This window comes from Neofelis nebulosa, chromosome 10 (assembly GCF_028018385.1).
Source record: "Neofelis nebulosa isolate mNeoNeb1 chromosome 10, mNeoNeb1.pri, whole genome shotgun sequence".
NCBI lineage: Eukaryota > Metazoa > Chordata > Mammalia > Carnivora > Felidae > Neofelis > Neofelis nebulosa.
This window is the reverse complement of record NC_080791.1, coordinates 16,501,687-16,520,016: the sequence shown is the minus strand read 5'-3', so window position 1 is coordinate 16,520,016 and position 18,330 is coordinate 16,501,687. Positions and strand designations below refer to the sequence as shown.

The window sequence follows — 18,330 nt, the reverse complement described above, 5'->3', positions numbered from 1 at the left end:
GAGGCAGAAGACCCGGTTCCCAGATCTGGCTTCGCCTCCATTGGCTAAGGGTCCCTGGGCAAGTTACTTAGCCCATGTCTCGGTTGTCTCATCTGCAAAATGGGTTATCATGAGGGACGATGCAGAGTCGGCATTGGACTTTCTTGAGATAATGAACACCAAGCATTTGTAACATAGAAAGCATAACACGGGTACTTTATATGCTATACGTTCGCTACCTTGACATGTACTAGCTTGGCTTACCACCCACTGCCACAAACTCCCTAAAGCGCGCAGACTCCTTTCAAGTGCTTCGAAGACCCCTCACAGCCCGTGGCCCTGGGCGCCACGCCCGTACACATTTCTGCACCGCATACTGTATAAATATAGGTTTTATTAATAATGGGTGAAACCCCACAAATACGACTGGCATCTCTGGGTGATGGCGGGAATCCGTGGCAGGACAAGAGAAGGAAGAGTGGTATGTGTACAGAAATCCGGGGGGCGGGAAAGAGCCCTGGGGGAAGGCGAAATCAGAAGTGGCATGAGCCTGGACCTCCCACAACAGCCAGACATGTTCTGTGTCTGCCGCTCTGGGGCCCAGGGGCCGCCTTGGCTGATGGGAAGGGTGTGGAGAGACATAGACGGGAGTTTGAATGAGCAGCAAGCGGCTGGGGAAGGGGCAAGAGAGCGAGAATACCAGCCTGACGCACAAGAGAGGGGGCATGGGGTGGCAGGCGGCCAAGGCCAACTGATGCCCGTCTTGTGCTTGTGTTGGCTCCTGAACCCCAGGGAGATAGTGCCTTGTGCCGCCCCTGACTTGGAGGGGAAGGAAGACCCGGGGGTAGACACCTGCAGATCCTGGAGACACCCCGGGCAGCATCAGCCTCGTCCTTAAAGTCCAAGCGGCGTATGCCCAGGAGGAGGCGGCACTGCCCTCCCCGCAGCTCCCACCGCCACCACTGCCACCATCGCTCCTCGGGGCCACGGCGGACGGCGAGCGTGCGTAGGTCTGAGATTGCCTGTTCGCATGTATGTGCCCGTTAACTCTGGAGAGGGTAGGGAGTTTTGCAGGACCGGGCAGGAGAAGCAAGAAAGGAAGCTTGGTCTTCTCCTACTCGCGCCCCAGAATAAAGTGCATTCTCCAGTTCCCGTGGCAGGTGAGAGAGAAACACAAACATTATTGCAGAGGTGCCACCAGACCCTACCCCCACCAAAGGGGACGGGGAAGGGTGAACGGGGCGTCCCGTGGCCCCAGGCCTCTCCAATCCCCAGGATTGGGAGGGGCGACCCAGACAGAAAACCCAGCTGCTGTCCCAGCAGATTGTCCAAGGCGGCCAGGTCTGGGGGTGGGGAGAAGGTGAGGAGGAGGAACAGACTTCCAGAGCCTTCCCTGCTCCGTTCCAGTGTCCAAATGGGACTTCCAGGGGGCCCCACCAGGGCCCAGCCCTGGAACCCGAACCTCAGAACAGTCCAGTTTACAAACACTTGTGTGGCGGGGACCCCCAGAGGAGGCCACTTTGGTCAGTTGTGAGTGGGGGCCTGGAGACCCTGGGGCTCCCAGGCAGACAACAGAGGAGGGTGGCGAGGGCGGGAAGGAGGGCGGCAGCCTCCTAGTGGTCTTTGCATGCAGATGTTGGAGGGACTAGGGAGGAAGCTACAAATGGCATCAACTGGGGAAGACTCCTGGGCATGGCGGGGAGGGCTGCAGCCCCGGTTGCCACGGCCACGGCCGGGAGCGCAGTCCAGCAGCCAGCCTGTGGAGCAGCCGAGAGAGGGGAGGATGGCTGCACCAGCGACCAGTGCCAAAGTCTACGAGGTTAAAACAGTCCCAGAGGGCTGGGGCTGGGGGCTTCCGCTGCGGGGGCTGGGGCGCAGGCCAGGGCCAGGCTCTATCTCTCGGACTTGACCCGGTAACGGAGCACAAGGTACGCCAGCAGCCGCAAGGCCAGGAAGAAGATGCCCAAGACCAGGAAGTCCATGTAGAGCTTGGCGTCCTCCACGTCCAACGCTCGGAGGATACTCTGTGGATTCTGGAAAGGGCAGTGCTCCTCCAGGCAGGTCAGATCTTCTCGATCCATGCCATAGATGGTCAGAATCACCCCCTCAAAGCCATACCTAGGCACGTGGGGACATCAGAGCAGGATACAGAGCATAGGTCACTGTTCCCTGGGCAAACCGCCAGGGCCCAGTTGCAACTCTCTCAGCCCTGGGGCCTGGGCTCCTGCCGGAGGGTGGGGGTGGGGGGAGCAGGGACAGATGGTGAGGGAAGGGGCACTGACCTGACATAGGAGAGGTAGGAGCTCCATTGCAGGTAAGTGGGGATGGTCTTGAAGCTGACAAAGAAACCGGAGAACAAGAGGACAGGGATGGCGGTAACTGGGCCCACAAAGGTGGCCACCTGGAGGGGAGGGAAGGGGACCGGGCCATCACAGGAGTGACCAGGATAGACTCAGGACTGAGGTGGCCCCGGGGTTTCCCACAGATCCATTCCCATGCCAGCCCCTGTTTCCTCCCACCAGATCCTGTCCACCGCCCCTCAAGATCCCCAAGTGCCGGGCCTCCCACCTGTAGGGAATTGGAGGCGGCTCCAATCAGCAGCCCCAAAGACTGGGCCACCAAGGCGGTGGCAGTGGCCAGGGCTGAGAAGAGCAGGAAGCGACTGGTTTCAGCTGGCTGGCCTGTCATCCAGTACATAATACTGCAATATACCACCGGGCACACCACCTGGGGAGGGGACACAGGCCTGGGCAGTGGACCGCGAGCCAGGGGCACGGGAGAAGCCCTAGGACAGCTCTTCCTCCAGCGTCCGTGCTTAGTCCTGTCCCCGCGCTCTGTCTGCTGTTCCCCCCCACGAGGCTGACCCATGACCGCTTCCTTCCTGGCTATATGAACCTATTCTCTTCCTCCGGTGTCACCATTTCCATTAGACCCACTCTGACCAGTTCAGGCATGGCGACTTCTCCATATCTGAGCTCCGAAACCTGGATCAGCTTATTCTTTGTATTGTTGATTAATTAACTCTACATGGGAAGCACACTTTGTCCCCCTCTGAGCTATCAGCTCCTGGAGGCGGAGTCCAAACCCACGAGTACGGTACGGCAGGCTGCCCCCTGCACAGGGGCGCCCAATCAAGAGGCCACCAGAGGCCGAGAGCCAGCTGTGCTCTCCCCACAAAGCCATGCACCCCGGCACGGGGCAGCAGCCGCCCTGAGGAAGGGGCACCTTCGTCCAATCTGCACAAAGGTGCCCTTGGGATTATTGGTGGCCCTGGAGCTTGGAAAAGAGTGGCAGTGGCAAAAAAAAAAAAAAAAAAAAAAAAAAAAAACAACCAAAAAAACAACCCAAACTGGCTAACATTTAGTGGGCACTTTAGTGCATGCCAAGCACTGTTCTTTTTTTTTTAAATTTTTTAAAAATGTATTTTAGGGGCGCCTGGGTGGCGCTGTCGGTTAAGTGGCCGACTTCAGCCAGGTCACGATCTCGCGGTCCGTGAGTTCGAGCCCCGCGTCGGGCTCTGTGGGTTCTGTGCTGACAGCTCGGAACCTGGAGCCTGTTTCCGATTCTGTGTCTCCCTCTCTCTCTGCCCCTCCCCCGTTCATGCTCTGTCTCTCTCTGTCCCAAAAAAAAAAAAAAAAAAAAAAAAAATCTCTAAAATGTATTTTAATGTTTACTTTTGAGAGACAGAGTGTGAGCAGGGGAGGGGCAGAGAGAGAGGGAGTCACAGAATGCGAAGCAGGCTCCAGGCTCTGAGCCATCAGCACAGAGCCTGACGTGGGGCTCGAGCCCGTGAACCGTGAGACCACGACCTGAGCCGAAGTCGGACGTTTAACTGACGGAGCCACCCAGGCACCCCTGCCAAGCACTATGCCAAGGACTTTACACGTATTAACTCATTTAATCCTCAAAAACGACCCTGAGGTAGATACTCTCGTCACCCACTTTATAGATGGGGACGTGGAAGCAGAGAGAGACAGGGGCTAGCTCAACGTCTCCCGGCTACCAAGTAGCACTAAGGCTCCAGGGACTCCACCAGCCCCCCACTGCCGTGGATAAGATTTACAGAGTCATTCACGGGGTTATTATTCTTATCACTGTCTGTCTGTCATCGGTCGTTCCCACTAGAACATAAGTTCCACAAGGTCAGGATTACATCTGTCTTATTCATTGCCGGATCCCAGCGCCTGGTGCACGGTAGGGACTCCCCGCCTACTTGCTAAGTGAAAGGGAAGAGAAAGGATGGCAGGGGACAGGGTTGAGGGAGACAAGCAAGCAAGTGAGGAAGGAGCCAGATAGGAGGGAGGAAGAGGCTTACCTGAAAGGGCACGTCGGCCATGGTCTTGGCCAGATAATATGCTTTGAGGCTGTACCAGTAGTTGAGATGCTCCCTCATGAAGACTGCCATCTCTAAGGGGACTGAGGACACAGGCAGATTAGGCACAGCTGTCTGATACCCTGACACCCTGTGCCCCCAGCCTCCCCGCCCCCCCCCCCCCCCCGCCACTGCCCAGGGCAGCTCAGCTCACAGGTGAGCACAGTTGGCATAAGGGCAGCAAACATGAGGAACAGCATGGAGAAGAAGAGGCAGCCGGTGTTGTTGAAGACCTTGCTGGCATCGTTACCGATGTGCAGGTAAAGGAGACCAATGAGCACGCCGATTACCACGTGGGACACAAACCGCAGGTGGGTCAGGACCTGGGTGAGGAGAGGGGATGGGCCGCAGGCCAGGGATGAGCAGCCACACTGGGGTAGGAACTCGGAGCTGCCCTCGCGGACACACAGACACACAGGGGTACCGGGAGACTGCCGGCGGTGGGGGGTGGGGGGAGGGGGGACATTCCCCTCCCAGCTGCTGAGATACTATGCCCCCCAAAGCCGGGCCTCTTCTCCCTCAACTTGATGCCTCACCGTGTCCCTGAGGATGGACAAGAAGGTCCTCTTGAAAAGGATGCAGAACTGTGTAAGGGTGCTGGTGGCAAAGGTGTGGCTTTCGATGGGATCCACTTCCTGGGGAGAGGACATTGGCTTAGGTGAGCCTGTCCCACCCACTCACTGCACATCCAGCTCAGTGATGGGAAAACCCCTGAGCCCTTCCTCAGGGCAGGGGTCCTCCAGGTGTACTGATGGAAAATTCCCCACCATTGAGGTGCGTGCCTGGAAGCTGGCCTCAGAGTCATGAACTGGAGCGAGATTCCGAGAGAGAGAGAGAGAGAGAGAGAGCGAGAGAGAGAGAGAGAGAGACAAGGAACAAGTAAAAACGTGGGAGGCAGGAGAGAGCAAGGAGGTCAAGGACACCTGTGGGGGCTAATAGGAGACCAGTCACTCCTCTTCTTTACTCCATCAAGAAACCTTTACCCCAAGGGCATAATGACAATCATATCTAGCAATGATAATAATGACCGCAGCAACAGTAAGGAACCCTTCTGGTTTTTGAGGCCAGCATCCATCTTATCAGTTCAGAAGAAAGAATTAACCAGAGGTCATATGGCCTCCAGGCACAGCTGGACCAACCAAGGGATTGGAGGAGTGCAACGCCACCAGCTCACAAGTGGTTAATTATCACTACCCTAAAGATATAAGCACCAGATGGACCGAATGAAATCTCTAACACAGAGAACAAAGATTTTTCAGATTCCAACTCTCTTGAGGTGGGAAAGATCTCCATCTGCTCCGGACGAAACAGCACCACAGCACCTGCTGGCATGACCTTATGGGTCTCCAGTCAACGCCATCCACCTTCTCAAGAGACCCTTGCCCCAAATTTTGGCCTTAAAAACCCTCACTTGCAAGCCCCTGGGGAGTTTGGGACTTTTGAGTACTAGCTCCCCATTCTCCTGGGTGGACCTACAGTGCAAAGACATTTACGTGATGATCTAGTTAGTCCTGCCAATAACCCTGGAGGTAAGTGTCATCACCCCCAGGCTGCAGATGACAGTAGGACACGTTTTGGCCATGAGGCAAGAGACAGCATCGGTTTTGCTTACCAGGTGGCACCGTGCCGGCACCGAGGACAACACACAGATGCTCAGTAAGAACTTGCTGAACAAATAAATGAACGAGAACGCCAAAGCTCAGAGGTCGAGCAACGTGCCCAAGGTCACACAGCTGTTAATAGTAGGTCTCCTCCAAGTTCTGGGTTCTTCCTAGAACCCAGTGGTTGTGATGCCTCTGGGGGACAGCCTCTTTGGCGGGGCCGTTGTCCATCGTCCCATCCCCCCTCCCCCACTTTTCCTTCTCTGCCGTCTCCACCCCTACTCACCTGAGGGCAAGGGGGGCAAGGGGTGGGGACCTCATTCTTCTCTGGGATGCTCTTCTTCTCAGCCATGGTACAGAGCCCATTCTGCACAGCCCTGAACAGCATGGGGTTGAGGTCTCCGTACTCTCCAGAGGCCACTTCGATGACTAGGAGGCACAGAGGGGAGCGCTTAGCTAAGACGTATCCTTGGTTCCCAAGGGCAAGCCAGCCCCTCCATGGGTGTGTGGGGAAGGCCAGTGACAGTGAGGCCTCTGCCCCCAAGGAGGCCCGGGTGCGTGACCCGATCCCCCAGGTTTGGCCCAGCGTCATCACTCACTGAAATCAGCCGGGTTGTGGTAAGTGGGGCAGTGCAAGCCGAGCCCCTTCAGGTAGGGGATCAGGTTGGTGACCACGCCCTTGAAGATGCACTGACCCTGGCTCAGGATGTAGAGCTGAGGCAGAAAGAGAAGGGTGAGGAAAACACAGCCAGTGGACCCGGCAGGCCCCAGCAGCACCTCTACTGATGCCCTGCTCTCTCCCCATTGCAGGCCAGGCACGTGTGAGGCCCAGAGACACTCACCTTGTCAAACATCTCAAAGAGCTTGGCACTGGGCTGGTGGATGGTGCAGATGATGGTACGGCCCCCCTGGGCCAGGGACTTCATGAGGGACACCACTTGGAAACAGGAGGCGCTGTCCAGACCACTGTCCAGAGAAAGGGGGTGGGGTGGGGTGAGGTGGGCAGAGCCCAAGAAGGGAGAGTTTGGGGTGGGGCAGCTGCTACGAAGGGGATGGAGCTGGCAAGGAAGGGAGTCACTCCGGCCATCCCCGTAGCCTGTACATACTGGACGATTCCAGTACGGAATCGTAACTGGAGTTACCAAGAGGCCCAGAGCCCCACTCAGTTCAACAAGCAAATATCCAGCGAGCACCTGTTGAAGGCCAGGCCCTGGGATTCCGGTGATGGATCACTAAGACAGACTCTGGTCCAGAGGGAGGGAGAGATAAGCGCACAGATCACTTGAGATAACGTGGAACGTGGCGTGACAAAGAGGGGAGGGTTCAGGTCTGCCGTACAGGGGTTGGGGGGTAGTCAGAGGAGTTTGCCGGGTGCATGTGGACGAAGAAGGAGCTACGCCAGCTCTGGTGGAAGGGCAGGCATGGAGGCGAAGGGCATTCCAGGCACAAGACACAGCATGTGCAAAGCTTAGAGGCAGGAAACACATGTCTGGCCCAGGGAATTATAAGCAATTCAGTGTTATTAGAGCATAAAATAGAAGACGGCATGAAGCAAGATGTGAGGCTTGGAGAAGTAGGTTCAGACCAGGACCTTGTAAGTCCTCTGATTTTATTAGGAGGGCAAATGGGAACCGTTGGGTGTGTTTTCAAGCAAGGGAGTGAGAATTGCCAGACTTGTCTTTTAGAAAGCTCTCTCTGGCTGCACTTTGGAGGAAGGATTGGCTGCGAAGAGACTGAAGGCAAAGAGATAGGAGTCGGTTGCAGAAATGCGGGCAAGAGCTGCTGACGTCCTGAACTCAAGCAGGAGCCCTAGGGATGGGGGTGGGGCAAATCTGAGAGACGGAGAAAGGAGGTAGAATCACCAGGATTTGGTGACTGATTGGCTGTGGGGAGGAGAAGGAGAGGGAGGCATCAGTCAAGGAGGACGTGGGATTTCTGCCTGCACGAAGGATGGGGCTGCTAAGGCAATAGGACTGGCAGGGACGGACGAGGAGTAAGCCCTTGTCTTGGCTCCAGGAGGCTGCGAAGGCCGGACTCTGGTCTCCAGCAGTGGAGCAGATTCCCCGGGGCTCAGGGCTGAGAGGAGGGGGCATCCTGCTGGGGGAGGAGGGGGAGAACTACCTGGTGGGTTCGTCAAAGAACATGACCGGCGGGTTGTTGACCAGCTCCAGGGCGATGGCCAGGCGCTTCCTCTGCCCACCGGAGAGCAGGGCCGTCCTCGTGTGGGAGCAGGACATCAGGCCCAGTGCTGTCAGGATCTCCGTCACCTGGCCCAGGCCCCACCCCCATCCCAGGTCAGCTTCAGAGTCTCCGCTCCTCCCCAGCCCCACACCACCCCAACTTAAAGAAGTCTTCCCTTAAGTCCACTGGCCCCCCCGGGCCCCCCCCCCCCCCCGCCAACTCGGGGCTCTAGGACTCAGAAACACACACAGGGCAGCCGTCCTCTTCTCACCCCTGTCTCTTCCCCACTCACCAGTTCCTTCTTCACCTCTTGCTTCTCACTCAGCTTCAGGTTAGCAGAGACCTGAGGCCCAGAGAGTAGGCGGGTCAGATGTGTGTGGGAGGGGGGCCTTGCCTCGACCCCTTGAGGATGGGGGACCCCTTGAGGATGGGGGCGGGGGACAGAAGCGGGGGCTGGGAGGAGGAGGCGGCCATCCAGCCCTCACCATCATGGCTTCCAACACCGTCAGGTGTGGGAGCAGCATGTCTTCCTGCATGATGTAACAGGACATCTTGCGGAAGGTCCTCAGTTCCCGCGGCCTCCCGTTGACCAGGATCTGCCCCTTCATGCCAGACTCCCTGAGGGAACATTGGTCGCGGGTGGGGGGTCAAGGCCACTTCAGATCCCCTTCTGGGCTCTCCCGGGGATCCGTCCTCCCGGCCCCTTTCCCCGCTTCCGCCCCAGCCGCGTCCTCACCTGTACCCTGCCAGGATGTTCATGAATGTGGACTTGCCAGCCCCCGAGGGGCCCATGATGCCGATCAGCTCCCGGCGGCAGAATTTACCCGACAGGCACTTGAGGAGGGTCTTATAACCTGCAGTGAGGGAGGGAGGCACTTCTGATCAGGGTTGCAGTGAACAGAGGAGCCCCAAACTCTCAGCAGCGGCCATGGCTCTTATTGAAATAGGCCGCCCCTACTCAGGGTAAACTGATTCGGAGGGAGGAATGACCTTCAGAGCAGCAACAGTATTCACACCCTCTCGTCCTGGTCCCCTAGAAATGGCCACTCCTAATGTCGAGGCATCCGAGGTGACCATGCTCTTCGGTAGGCTATGAAAAACCTCCACACCTCGTGGATGGTCGCGGAGAGCGGGGTCAAGCTTATAGACGACCCTGCTCCCCTTCTATACACACAGCAGTGACCCTCACTGCCTCCAGGAAGATTTTCCCAACGATCAGCCCGAGCGAGCTGGTCGAATGGCCTCGGTGTTCCCATAGCGCTTTGCATATGCCAGCACGGTGGCTATTTGACGTGCCTGTCTCCCACCCCTTCCCCACCCAGCCTCTTAGTCTGTGAGCTGCTTGGGGGCAGAGTCTGTGGCTTGCTCATCTTTGCAACCTCAGGAGACTGTCTGGCAGGTACTAGGTGCTCAGTAAGTGTTCCCGGAGTGAGTGTTCTCAGAGCTTCTGCTTCATTCTGGAAAAGCCTTCTTTGTGCTCCCTTGGCCCCCTAGGCTTGTCTCTGCAGCCCCTAACGTGGCCCAGTAACATCTCATCATTCATTCACTCGTTGGGAGGCAGCATATGCATGAAGAGCACCGATTTGGAGTCAGGTGGATCTGGGTTCAAATTCTGGCTCCACACTTACCAGCTGTGTGACCTCAGGCAAGTTGCTTAACCTCTCTGAGCTCCAGGTCCCTCATCTGTAAAATGAGGATGATGGTACCTATCTCATAGGGTTGTTGTAAAGAGTCAATGAGATAATGTACGTAAAGGCATATGACACAGTGCTTGGCACATAGAGTATATTTAAGAAATGACTTTTTTTTGGGGGGGGGGGGGGACAGAGAGAGACAGAGCATGAACAGGGGAGGGGCAGAGAGAGAGGGAGACACAGAATCGGAAGCAGGCTCCAGGCTCTGAGCCGTCAGCCCAGAGCCCGACGCGGGGCTCGAACTCGCGGACCGCGAGATCGTGACCTGAGCTGAAGTCGGATGCCCAACCGACTGCGCCACCCAGGCGCCCCAAAAAATGACATTTTATCATTAATTCCATTTGACAAACGTTTATTGATATCCACTACATTCCAAGCTCTGTACCAGACACTGGACAAATAAAAAAAAAAAAAATGAAGAAGACACATTTTCTGCTTTCAAGAAAGTCATAGTCTGGGGCGCCTGGGTGGCTCGGTCGGTTGAGCGGCCGACTTCGGCTCAGGTCACGATCTCACGGTCTGTGAGTTCACCCCGCGTCGGGCTCTGTGCTGACGGCTCAGAGCCTGGAGCCTGCTTCCGATTCTGTGTCTCCCTCTCTCTCTGCCCCTTCCCCGCTCATGCTCTGTCTCTCTCTGTCTCAAAAATAAATAAAAACATTGAAGAAAAAAAAAGAAAGAAAGAAAGTCATAGTCTAGGTAAAAATGGCGGGAACGTCTGTGGATCTAAGGAAAGATCAAATAAGGGTCATAATAGAAGCACAAATAATGCACAATGAGAATGCAGAAAATGGAACTGAGGAGGGTGGAGGGGCAAGGGAAATATCAAGAATGGCTTCCTGGAAGAAGTGGCAATTGAGCGAAGTCTTGAAGGATGCTCAGCACTCAAAAATGGAGAGGAAAGTCAGAGGCTCGCCAATCCTTGGAAGGAGGAGCTCTGCCACGTGAGAGAATATACAGAACACAATCCAGGAAGCAGAGGTCAGAGACTACAGGGAGTCACCCGGGAAAACAAGGTAGAGAGGAAGGAGGAAGCCCATGAGACCAGCCTTGCCTCGTATGCTTGCAGACCTGCCTCAGTGAGGCAGAAACACCAATCTCCCACTGGAGATTTTGTTCATTACCACCCTCCTCCGACCCCCACTGAGCCCCACTCCCTCTCCACAATACCTCCTTAGCAGAGACAGCGAAGGGATGTGATCTTTCACTCTCCCTCCACAGCACCCAGCTCTCCCTCTGGACGCATCCATTCAGAAGGAGGCTCAGCTGCTGTCCACTCTGGGGTCCTGATCGCACCGACGGCCTGGATAGTGCTTTCCCGTTTATAAACTCATTACCCGGGTTGCTGCTACAGCAACATGGACGAGCCAACTGGGGCCCAGGGACATCCAGTGACTCACCCAAGGTCACACAGCAAGTTCTTCACTGGGAGAGGGCAAGTCACAGGTTCTATCCCTCTGCCTCAGTCATTATGACCATCAATCCGAAAGACGTGTGGTTGTATACTCCAGCAAACGCCTTTCAGAACCACTCACAGGAAGTGATTTCTTTTGCAGGGGAGGAAACCGGCAATGATGATCCTTCCTCTCATTTAATCACAGCCAAGCACTAGATTGGACACTGATGCCTAATACAAATATCATCTTACACTTGCCTTTCACAAAGCATTTCCACAGATAATGTCTCAGCTAAGCCTGTGCAATGACAGTTCTTATCACCCCTATTCACAGATGAGGAAAAGTGAGGCCAAGAGAGGGTAAGCAGATGGCCCAAGGTCATCTTCCAGTGGACAGGTGGCTAGGAACCCAGTCTTTGAACCCCTGCTGTTCCATAGCTGCTCTTCACGGGAAGGGCCTGCCAGGCCTCGACATAAAGACACATCACAGTTCTAGTCCTGCCTCAGTCAGTAACTCTCTTGCAATTCTGTCAAGTCCTGTCAAAATCAGGACAGTAACGTCTCCTCCCAAGGCATAACAGGGTTATTGTGAATGTTAAGTGAGGTATTTAACAATAACTAATAGGAAAGTGTTTTGAAAACAAGAAACACCGTAATAATTAGGGGAAATGGGCGGCAAATCCTTACCTGGGAAAGGCAGAAACTACCCTCTCTCCACATCCCTCTCTCTTTTTCCTCTCTGCCCACCTCTAATTTCTCGAATTGCTTTCTGTCCTCCAGACAAGGGGAGAGGGACTCCAGTGAAAAGGCAAGTCAAAGAGAGGAGGACGGAAGACAGGGCAAAAGAAAAGGGCAAGGGACAGAAGAGAGAGCAAAGTGGACAGTGGAGAGTATGGGGCTGGCAAGGTCAAAGGAGAAAGGACCCGGTCACAGGTGCCAATTTGTGACGGGTGGGTGGGTTGAAGCAACCGGTCCATCTAACTACATTTCTTTCTTATCTACACATCTCCTTGAAACTGAGGAAACGAGAGGGCTAAGGACATAATGGCTACCTCTTCATTTTGCCCAGAGCTGGTCTCGGGGCGGAGAGGCTGCTCAGGGACGGGCACCGGGCAGGGGGCCCAGAGGCCTCAGTTGCCATTGGCTCAGGCCCTGTGACCTTTTGGTCACTCATGGGAGTGAGGGTGGGGAGGACAGAGACAGCTCATGCTTGGTCCTGCTCGGAAGCACCCCAAACTTATTCTTAAGTCTCAGAGAACAATGTCCCAGCTCCACCCCTCGTCCACACCCAGCTCTGGGGGAAAACAAAAACAACAACAACAAAAAACCCTCAGCTTCTCTATTCCCAGCTCAAGCTGCCGGTGGCCGGCCAGGGGCAAGGGATCCAGGGGATGGCGAGGGTTCCAAGGAACTCAGAGCCCCAGCCCTTCCCCACCTGTGCTGATGAGAGAAAAGAGGAGGGGATGGGAATTGGTGTACCAGGGAAGTTAAGAGACGGGGAAAAACAATACGCAGGGAGCTGGAAAACCTGGCTTCTGGTCCTGGCTCTGCCACGTATGAGCTGTGTGGCACTGGACAAGTTACTCAACTTCCCTGGACCTCAGTTTCCTTATTAGTGACGTGAGGATGTCATCTCTCTTGCTAAACCCTCACCCTCCCTGCCTTGGAGGACTTCAGCAAGAATGGAGTAAGGTGACAGGAATGAGAACATCTTTTAGGATTAGCAGTGTTCTGTGGGTACAAGGATATTGCTAACCGCTGGGGAGAACCTGTGCAACACAGCCCCCCCCACTTCCTCGTACCAGCCCTCAAAGGCAGGAATTCTACCTAAAAATAAAGAAGGAAAACTCCGCAAGAAGTCACTGAACCCCCGGAGGTCATCATGTCAACTTAGAGGGAGAAAGCTCCAGGAGCCAGTTGAACCTAGAGTCCCACACAGTGCTCGCGGGTGTGGGGGGAGCACAGACCCGCCGCCTCAACTGTGTGCATAGTCGGCGGGTTGAGATTTCAGTGCTCCCACAGGGCCCATTGGTGCGGAACAGGGGACTCCCAGACCTCCTGCTCTCCACGAGGCCACTCCTGGGGGCTCCGCGGCTCCCCACCAGACTGCTCCCTTACCCCGTTTGCGCCAGCAGGGCCCCTCCCGCACGGAATAGGACAGCTCCACGAACTCGATGTCCACTGCTGAGCGCTTGGGTAGGTGGGAGAAGCGCTGGGCTTCGGTGATGTGGTTCTCCACCTTCTTCAGGTGCGTGGTCAGCATCGGGGGCTCCGCCCCGTCCTCCAGCGCCACGGCCATGGCCACGGCCCCGGGTCCTAGTCCACAGCCCACGGCCTCCAGCGCCTTCTCCGCCATCACGCCGCCGGCCTGCAGGGAGAGGGCCTGCTCGGTTCGGCGGAGACCCCCAAGCCTTGGCTCAAACCTCCCTCGCCTTCTAAGGCTCCCCCGCCCCCACTCCCCGCCTCTTTCTCAGGGCAGATCTGCTACGGAGAGCACCCCACTCCCCACCGCCAGAGCGTCTGTCCCCTCCTGCCCCCCACTCCCGGCGCAGCAACGCTCGGTTCCGACCTCTCCTCGGTCCGGCCAGCCCCAGCCCCGGCTCCAGCCTGGCCGCAGCCCGACCCCTACAAGCCCTCACCCTCTCCCCCCTCCCCGCGGTGGCTCTAATCTCCTTACCCCGCAGGCCAGCAGCCCCTGGGGACTGGAGGGTTGGGGAGCGGGGAGGAGGGAAGGGGCGGCCCGCGGAGGCTGCCCGCTAGCTGGTCTGGGTAGCCGGGTGCGCGCAGGGCGGACCGGGGGAAGGCGGAGGAAGAGGAGGCTCTGGGCCTCCCGCAGCATCCCCCTCCCCATCCCCGGGCGCGACGCCCGGCCCGCCCCTCCCGCCGGCGCCCCGGGGCCCCGGCGGCCGCACCACCCGCACCCAAGACCTCCCCCCTCCACCGCGGCGGGCTCCCCCCTCCCCATCTCCCGCGTGCCTAGTCACCTCGATGCGCCCCCGGGCCGGTGCGGACCGAGAAGCTTGGCGCTGCCGCGGGCCGGGGACGGAGACTCCGGGCCCTTCTCACCTGCCTCCGGCTGCGGCACCGCGGCCCGGCTCCCGGTCCCGGCGGCGCGGGCCGGGGCGGGGCCGGGGCGGGGCGGGCGACTGGGGAGGGCCCGGGCCCCAGTCCGCCGAGAGATGACAAGGATGGGGAGGGGCGAGGGGGGCGCGCCCCGACTCGGCTGGGCTGCGCACACCCGGTTCCCGGAGCCCGGTCCCGGGCGCTGCGTCCTCCCGAGCCCGCCGGGCGACTGCGCTCTGCTCCCAGCTACTGCTCGCCGGTCCCGCTGTTCTTAAAGGGCCCGCGCGGCCCCGCAGCCGGCGGGGGGCGAGCAAGGCGAAGGGGACGGCGGTGCCGGCGACGCGGAGGCCGGAGCCAGCGCAGGTGTGGCCCCGGGACTGGGGGGTTGGCGACCAAAGGCCAACTTGAAGACAGGAAAGGAGCTGAAGTCGTGCAGTGGGGACAAGTCCCTGGATTACATACTAGATGACGGTGGTGCGTATATGGGGTGGTGGGGGGGGGGGTGGGCATGAGGGTGCAGATGCCATCTCTCTCAAGGGATTGTGAAAGCTGTCAGACTGCGCGCGCGCGCACGCACACACACACGCCATCAGTTTCCCTCGGTTCTGGCCCTTGAGCTCAGGCTTCCCCCAGGGATTCCCCAAACTAGATAAAAGGCTTTGAAAGCTAGTCTTGGGATATCCTCCTCCCCTTTCCCCACACCACCCCCACTTTCCCTCTCTAAGCCGGAGGAAACTAGTTAAGAAGGGAAGGAGAGTGGATGCCTTGGGAGAGCTTGAAAGCAGCTCCAAGGTTAAGGTGGTACTTAGAGCTCAACCTGCTTCGCCTGTAGACATCTTTATTCTCCCAGGCAAATTCAGGCCTTTAAGACAGGCACAAGCCTTATGCACAAGCCTTATACACAAGCACATATGCGCCAGGGCATGTACAGGGCTCACAGACACGGCCTTCCGCATCTCCTAGCACACACGTGCGTTCTCTCCCTCACCCCACAAGCCTTCAAATGCAGGTCTCCAGAACACTCTGGGGCTTGCCCCTGCTTTGCTCCTTACTCTTGCTCCTCTTGGTCCCCGCTTGCCCCAGACCCAGTCTTCTAGGGGTAAGTAGGTTAGCCAGTTGAGACGTGTGACCTGAGCTTTTAAGTTCCCACCTGTCACAGGGCAAAGACAGATGGGAGGGGAGGCTGCTGGTGCTGCAGCCACCTTCTTACTGCAGCAGTTGAGAGGTTACTAGCAGTCAAACCTCTCCCCTGCTCATCAGCCCCTCCTCCAGCCTCTCCAGCGCATGAGCGCCCCGAGGCTGGCAGCCTCTTCGAGACATCACCAGGCTCCACCCTGCAACTGTAAGGTTCAGTGGGTTTCGGATCCAGCCCTCCTTACCTTCCCCCCCACCCCATGCCCTACATCACCGCCGTTCCTCAGGACCAACGTTCTCCTTCTCCAGATGGACCCTCCGTTCTCCAAGTTAACTCCAATGCCCTAGTATAGACTCCCCATCGCCAATGGTTGCATTCATTGAGCGATCATTATGGACCTGGCATTATCTGACTTCATTCTCACAATATCCTCATGCGGCAGGCATTACAACCTCTCTTTAGAAATAAAGAAACATGAGACAACGTGGTTGGAACTGGAGTGTATTATAATAAGCGAAATTAGTCAGAGAAAGACAAATATCATATGACTTCACTCACATGTGGAATTTAAGATGTAAAACAGACGAACATAAGGGAAGGGAAGCAAAAATAATATAAAAACAAGGAGGGGAACAAACCATAAGAGCCCTTAAATACAGAGAACAAACTGAGGTTGCTGAAGGGGTTTTGAGTGGGGGGGGGGGGGAAAGGGCTAATTGGGCAAGAGGCATTAAGGAGGACACTTGTTGGGATGAGCACTGGGTGTTACACATACGGGATGAATCACTGGATTCTACTCCTGAAGTCATTATTTTAAAAATAATGTAAATTTTAAAAAATAATAAATTTAAAAGAAGGAAAGAAGAGAAGAAAGGAAGGAAGGAAGGAAGGAAGGAAGGAAGGAAGGAAGGAAGGAAAGAAGGAAGAAAGGAAGGAAGGAAGGAAAGAAAAGAAAGAAGAAAGAAAGAAAGAAAGAAAGAAAGAAAGAAAGAAAGAAAGAAAGAAAGAAAGACAGGTATAAGGAGGTTGGTTAAGCCATGTGCCCAAGAGGACACATCTAGTCAGCAGCAGAACAGGGCTTGAATCCTGAAGTTTTTGCTTTTACCCACCTGCTATGGGGCCTCTCAGAACCCTATTCTCAAATGGACTCCCTCCCTCCCTCCTGTTTTCTAGACAGGCTCTTCCATTCTCCCAAGATAAACACATCTTAATGACACCCCCTCCTTTCCCTGGCATACAACTTTCCAATTCTCAGGAAAATGTTCTCCCCTTTCTTAGGAACACAGTGTCCCCCTTTCCTCGGGACAGGCTTCCCCAGCTTCAGAGACCAATATTTCCAAGTGTTCCATCAGTTTTCCACGCCATAGGATTTACACCCCATGACCCAGAGCCGTGGTCCTCAGCCTTGGCTACGAGTTAAACATCACTTGGGGGATGTCTACAAAATACGTCCAGATAGTACCGCAAACCAGTTAGTCCTGATCTCAGGACTCAGCTCTTAGTGTTTTTAAAAAGCTCCCCGGTGGACCCCACTGGGTAGGAAGTCGAGAGCCCCTGCCCTAATTGAACCTTCCATCCCCTGGGTTTGAACACGTGCCATGGACCCATGAAAGTCCTCCCTCTTCCCTAGAACAGACTTTCCCATTCTCTAGGGCACCCTCTCCCCATTTTGTGAACACATCTTCCATGTCCTGAATCTGGAGTCAGTTATCTGCCTTCTGATTTTGATGCTTTGATTCATTCTGTGTTCTTTTTTTTTTTTAATTTTTTTTTAACGTTTATTTATTTTTGAGACAGAGAGAGACAGAGCATGAACGGGGGAGGGGCAGAGAGAGAGGGAGACACAGAATCTGAAACAGTCTCCAGGCTCTGAGCCATCAGCCCAGAGCCCGACGCCGGGCTCGAACTCACGGACCGCGAGATCGTGACCTGAGCTGAAGTCGGACGCTTAACCGACTGAGCCACCCAGGCGCCCCCATTCTGTGTTCTTAAGCAACTTTCTCCACCTCTCTGAGCTTCATCCATGAAATAGAGATGATAAAAATTCCTGCAGATCGGCCTCAAAAGAGTCTCATGAGGTTCAAGTGTCCAAGACCTTAGTGTTTATTCTCAAGAATAGATCATACATCCTTACTCTCCAGGCCAGGCTTACCATGGTTCATTTTATTTCCCCCAGAAGAAGCTCCCGTTTTCTTGGCAAGTGAGGGAAACTACATTTATTGAAAGCCTACTATGTGCTAGGCACGTGGCATAACCACGTGACCTCTGAAAAGAGCTAGGTCTGTATCTTTCTCCCCTGGATTCCTAGAACTTGGACAGAAAGTACCCAATAGCTATCAGCTGCCTGAATGGTCTAACCAGTCCTCATGACAATTTTCTGAGGTCAATATTATCCTCCTGTGTTTCAGATAAGGAAACTGACGCTCAGAAATGTCAAGCACAAGTACGAGTTGATGTGATGGCTCCAGGGATCCATGTCAGAATCATCTAGCGGGCTTGTTAAAACAAATTGTTAGCCCTACCCCCAGACTTTCTGACTCAGCATCCGCAGTGGGGCCAGAGAATTGGCATCTCTAATAAGTCCCTAGGTGATGCTGATACTGCTAGTCTAGAGACCACACTTTGAGAACCATTGCTCAAGAGACCCTTCATTCGTTAGTCCAGACCTCATCATTCCCAGAACAACCCCCCCCCATCACCTACCAAGGACTTTCCCTCAGAGTGGACCTGCTCCCTCTTCCCCAGATAGTCCTCCTCCATTCCCCGAGACTGATCCTTTTCTTTCTCTGAGACCTCCCCAATTCCCATCCCAGACCCTTCCCCCCTTCCCAAGAGGGAGCCTCCAAACAGGGCAGGCTCCTTAGAGCCAGAAAGGTAAGGGTTGATGATAATTGGCTTACGAGGAACAAGGC

At 55.8% G+C, this 18,330-nt stretch overlaps 1 protein-coding gene across 7 annotated transcripts; it reads right to left on the bottom strand.

Annotated features, from left to right (window-relative positions):
- Positions 1-353: 353 nt before the first annotated feature.
- ABCG4 (ATP binding cassette subfamily G member 4) lies at positions 354-14,557 on the bottom strand. Of its 7 annotated transcripts, none has more exons than XM_058686998.1 (15): positions 14,205-14,557; positions 13,339-13,603; positions 8,870-8,987; positions 8,619-8,751; positions 8,426-8,476; positions 8,074-8,219; positions 6,795-6,918; positions 6,552-6,666; positions 6,239-6,381; positions 4,888-4,986; positions 4,506-4,674; positions 4,295-4,395; positions 2,548-2,706; positions 2,262-2,380; positions 354-2,097 (listed from the first exon to the last, which is right to left on the bottom strand). In XM_058686998.1, exons 2-15 carry the CDS (start codon positions 13,574-13,576, stop codon positions 1,872-1,874), a joined length of 1,941 nt encoding a protein of 646 aa, XP_058542981.1. In that variant the 5' UTR covers positions 13,577-13,603; positions 14,205-14,557; the 3' UTR covers positions 354-1,871. The 7 variants fall into 7 exon arrangements, with proteins under 7 accessions (XP_058542981.1, XP_058542982.1, XP_058542980.1 ...); XM_058686999.1 differs by having other exon boundaries at positions 13,339-13,588; positions 14,287-14,557; XM_058686997.1 differs by having other exon boundaries at positions 13,339-13,588; positions 14,205-14,556.
- Between the last annotated feature and the right edge of the window lie 3,773 nt (positions 14,558-18,330).

Bases quoted from the DNA above. Each gene is read 5' to 3' on its own strand.
- ABCG4 (XM_058686998.1), bottom strand. From the start codon at position 13,576: ATGGCGGAGAAGGCGCTGGAGGCCGTGGGCTGTGGACTAGGACCCGGG. The intron at 8,988-13,338 runs GTAAGGGAGCAG...CCCTCACTGCAG, and splicing joins GCCCTGCTGGCGCAAACGGG to GTTATAAGACCCTCCTCAAG. The intron at 8,220-8,425 runs GTGAGTGGGGAA...GGCCTGGGCCAG, and splicing joins AAGAGGTGAAGAAGGAACTG to GTGACGGAGATCCTGACAGC.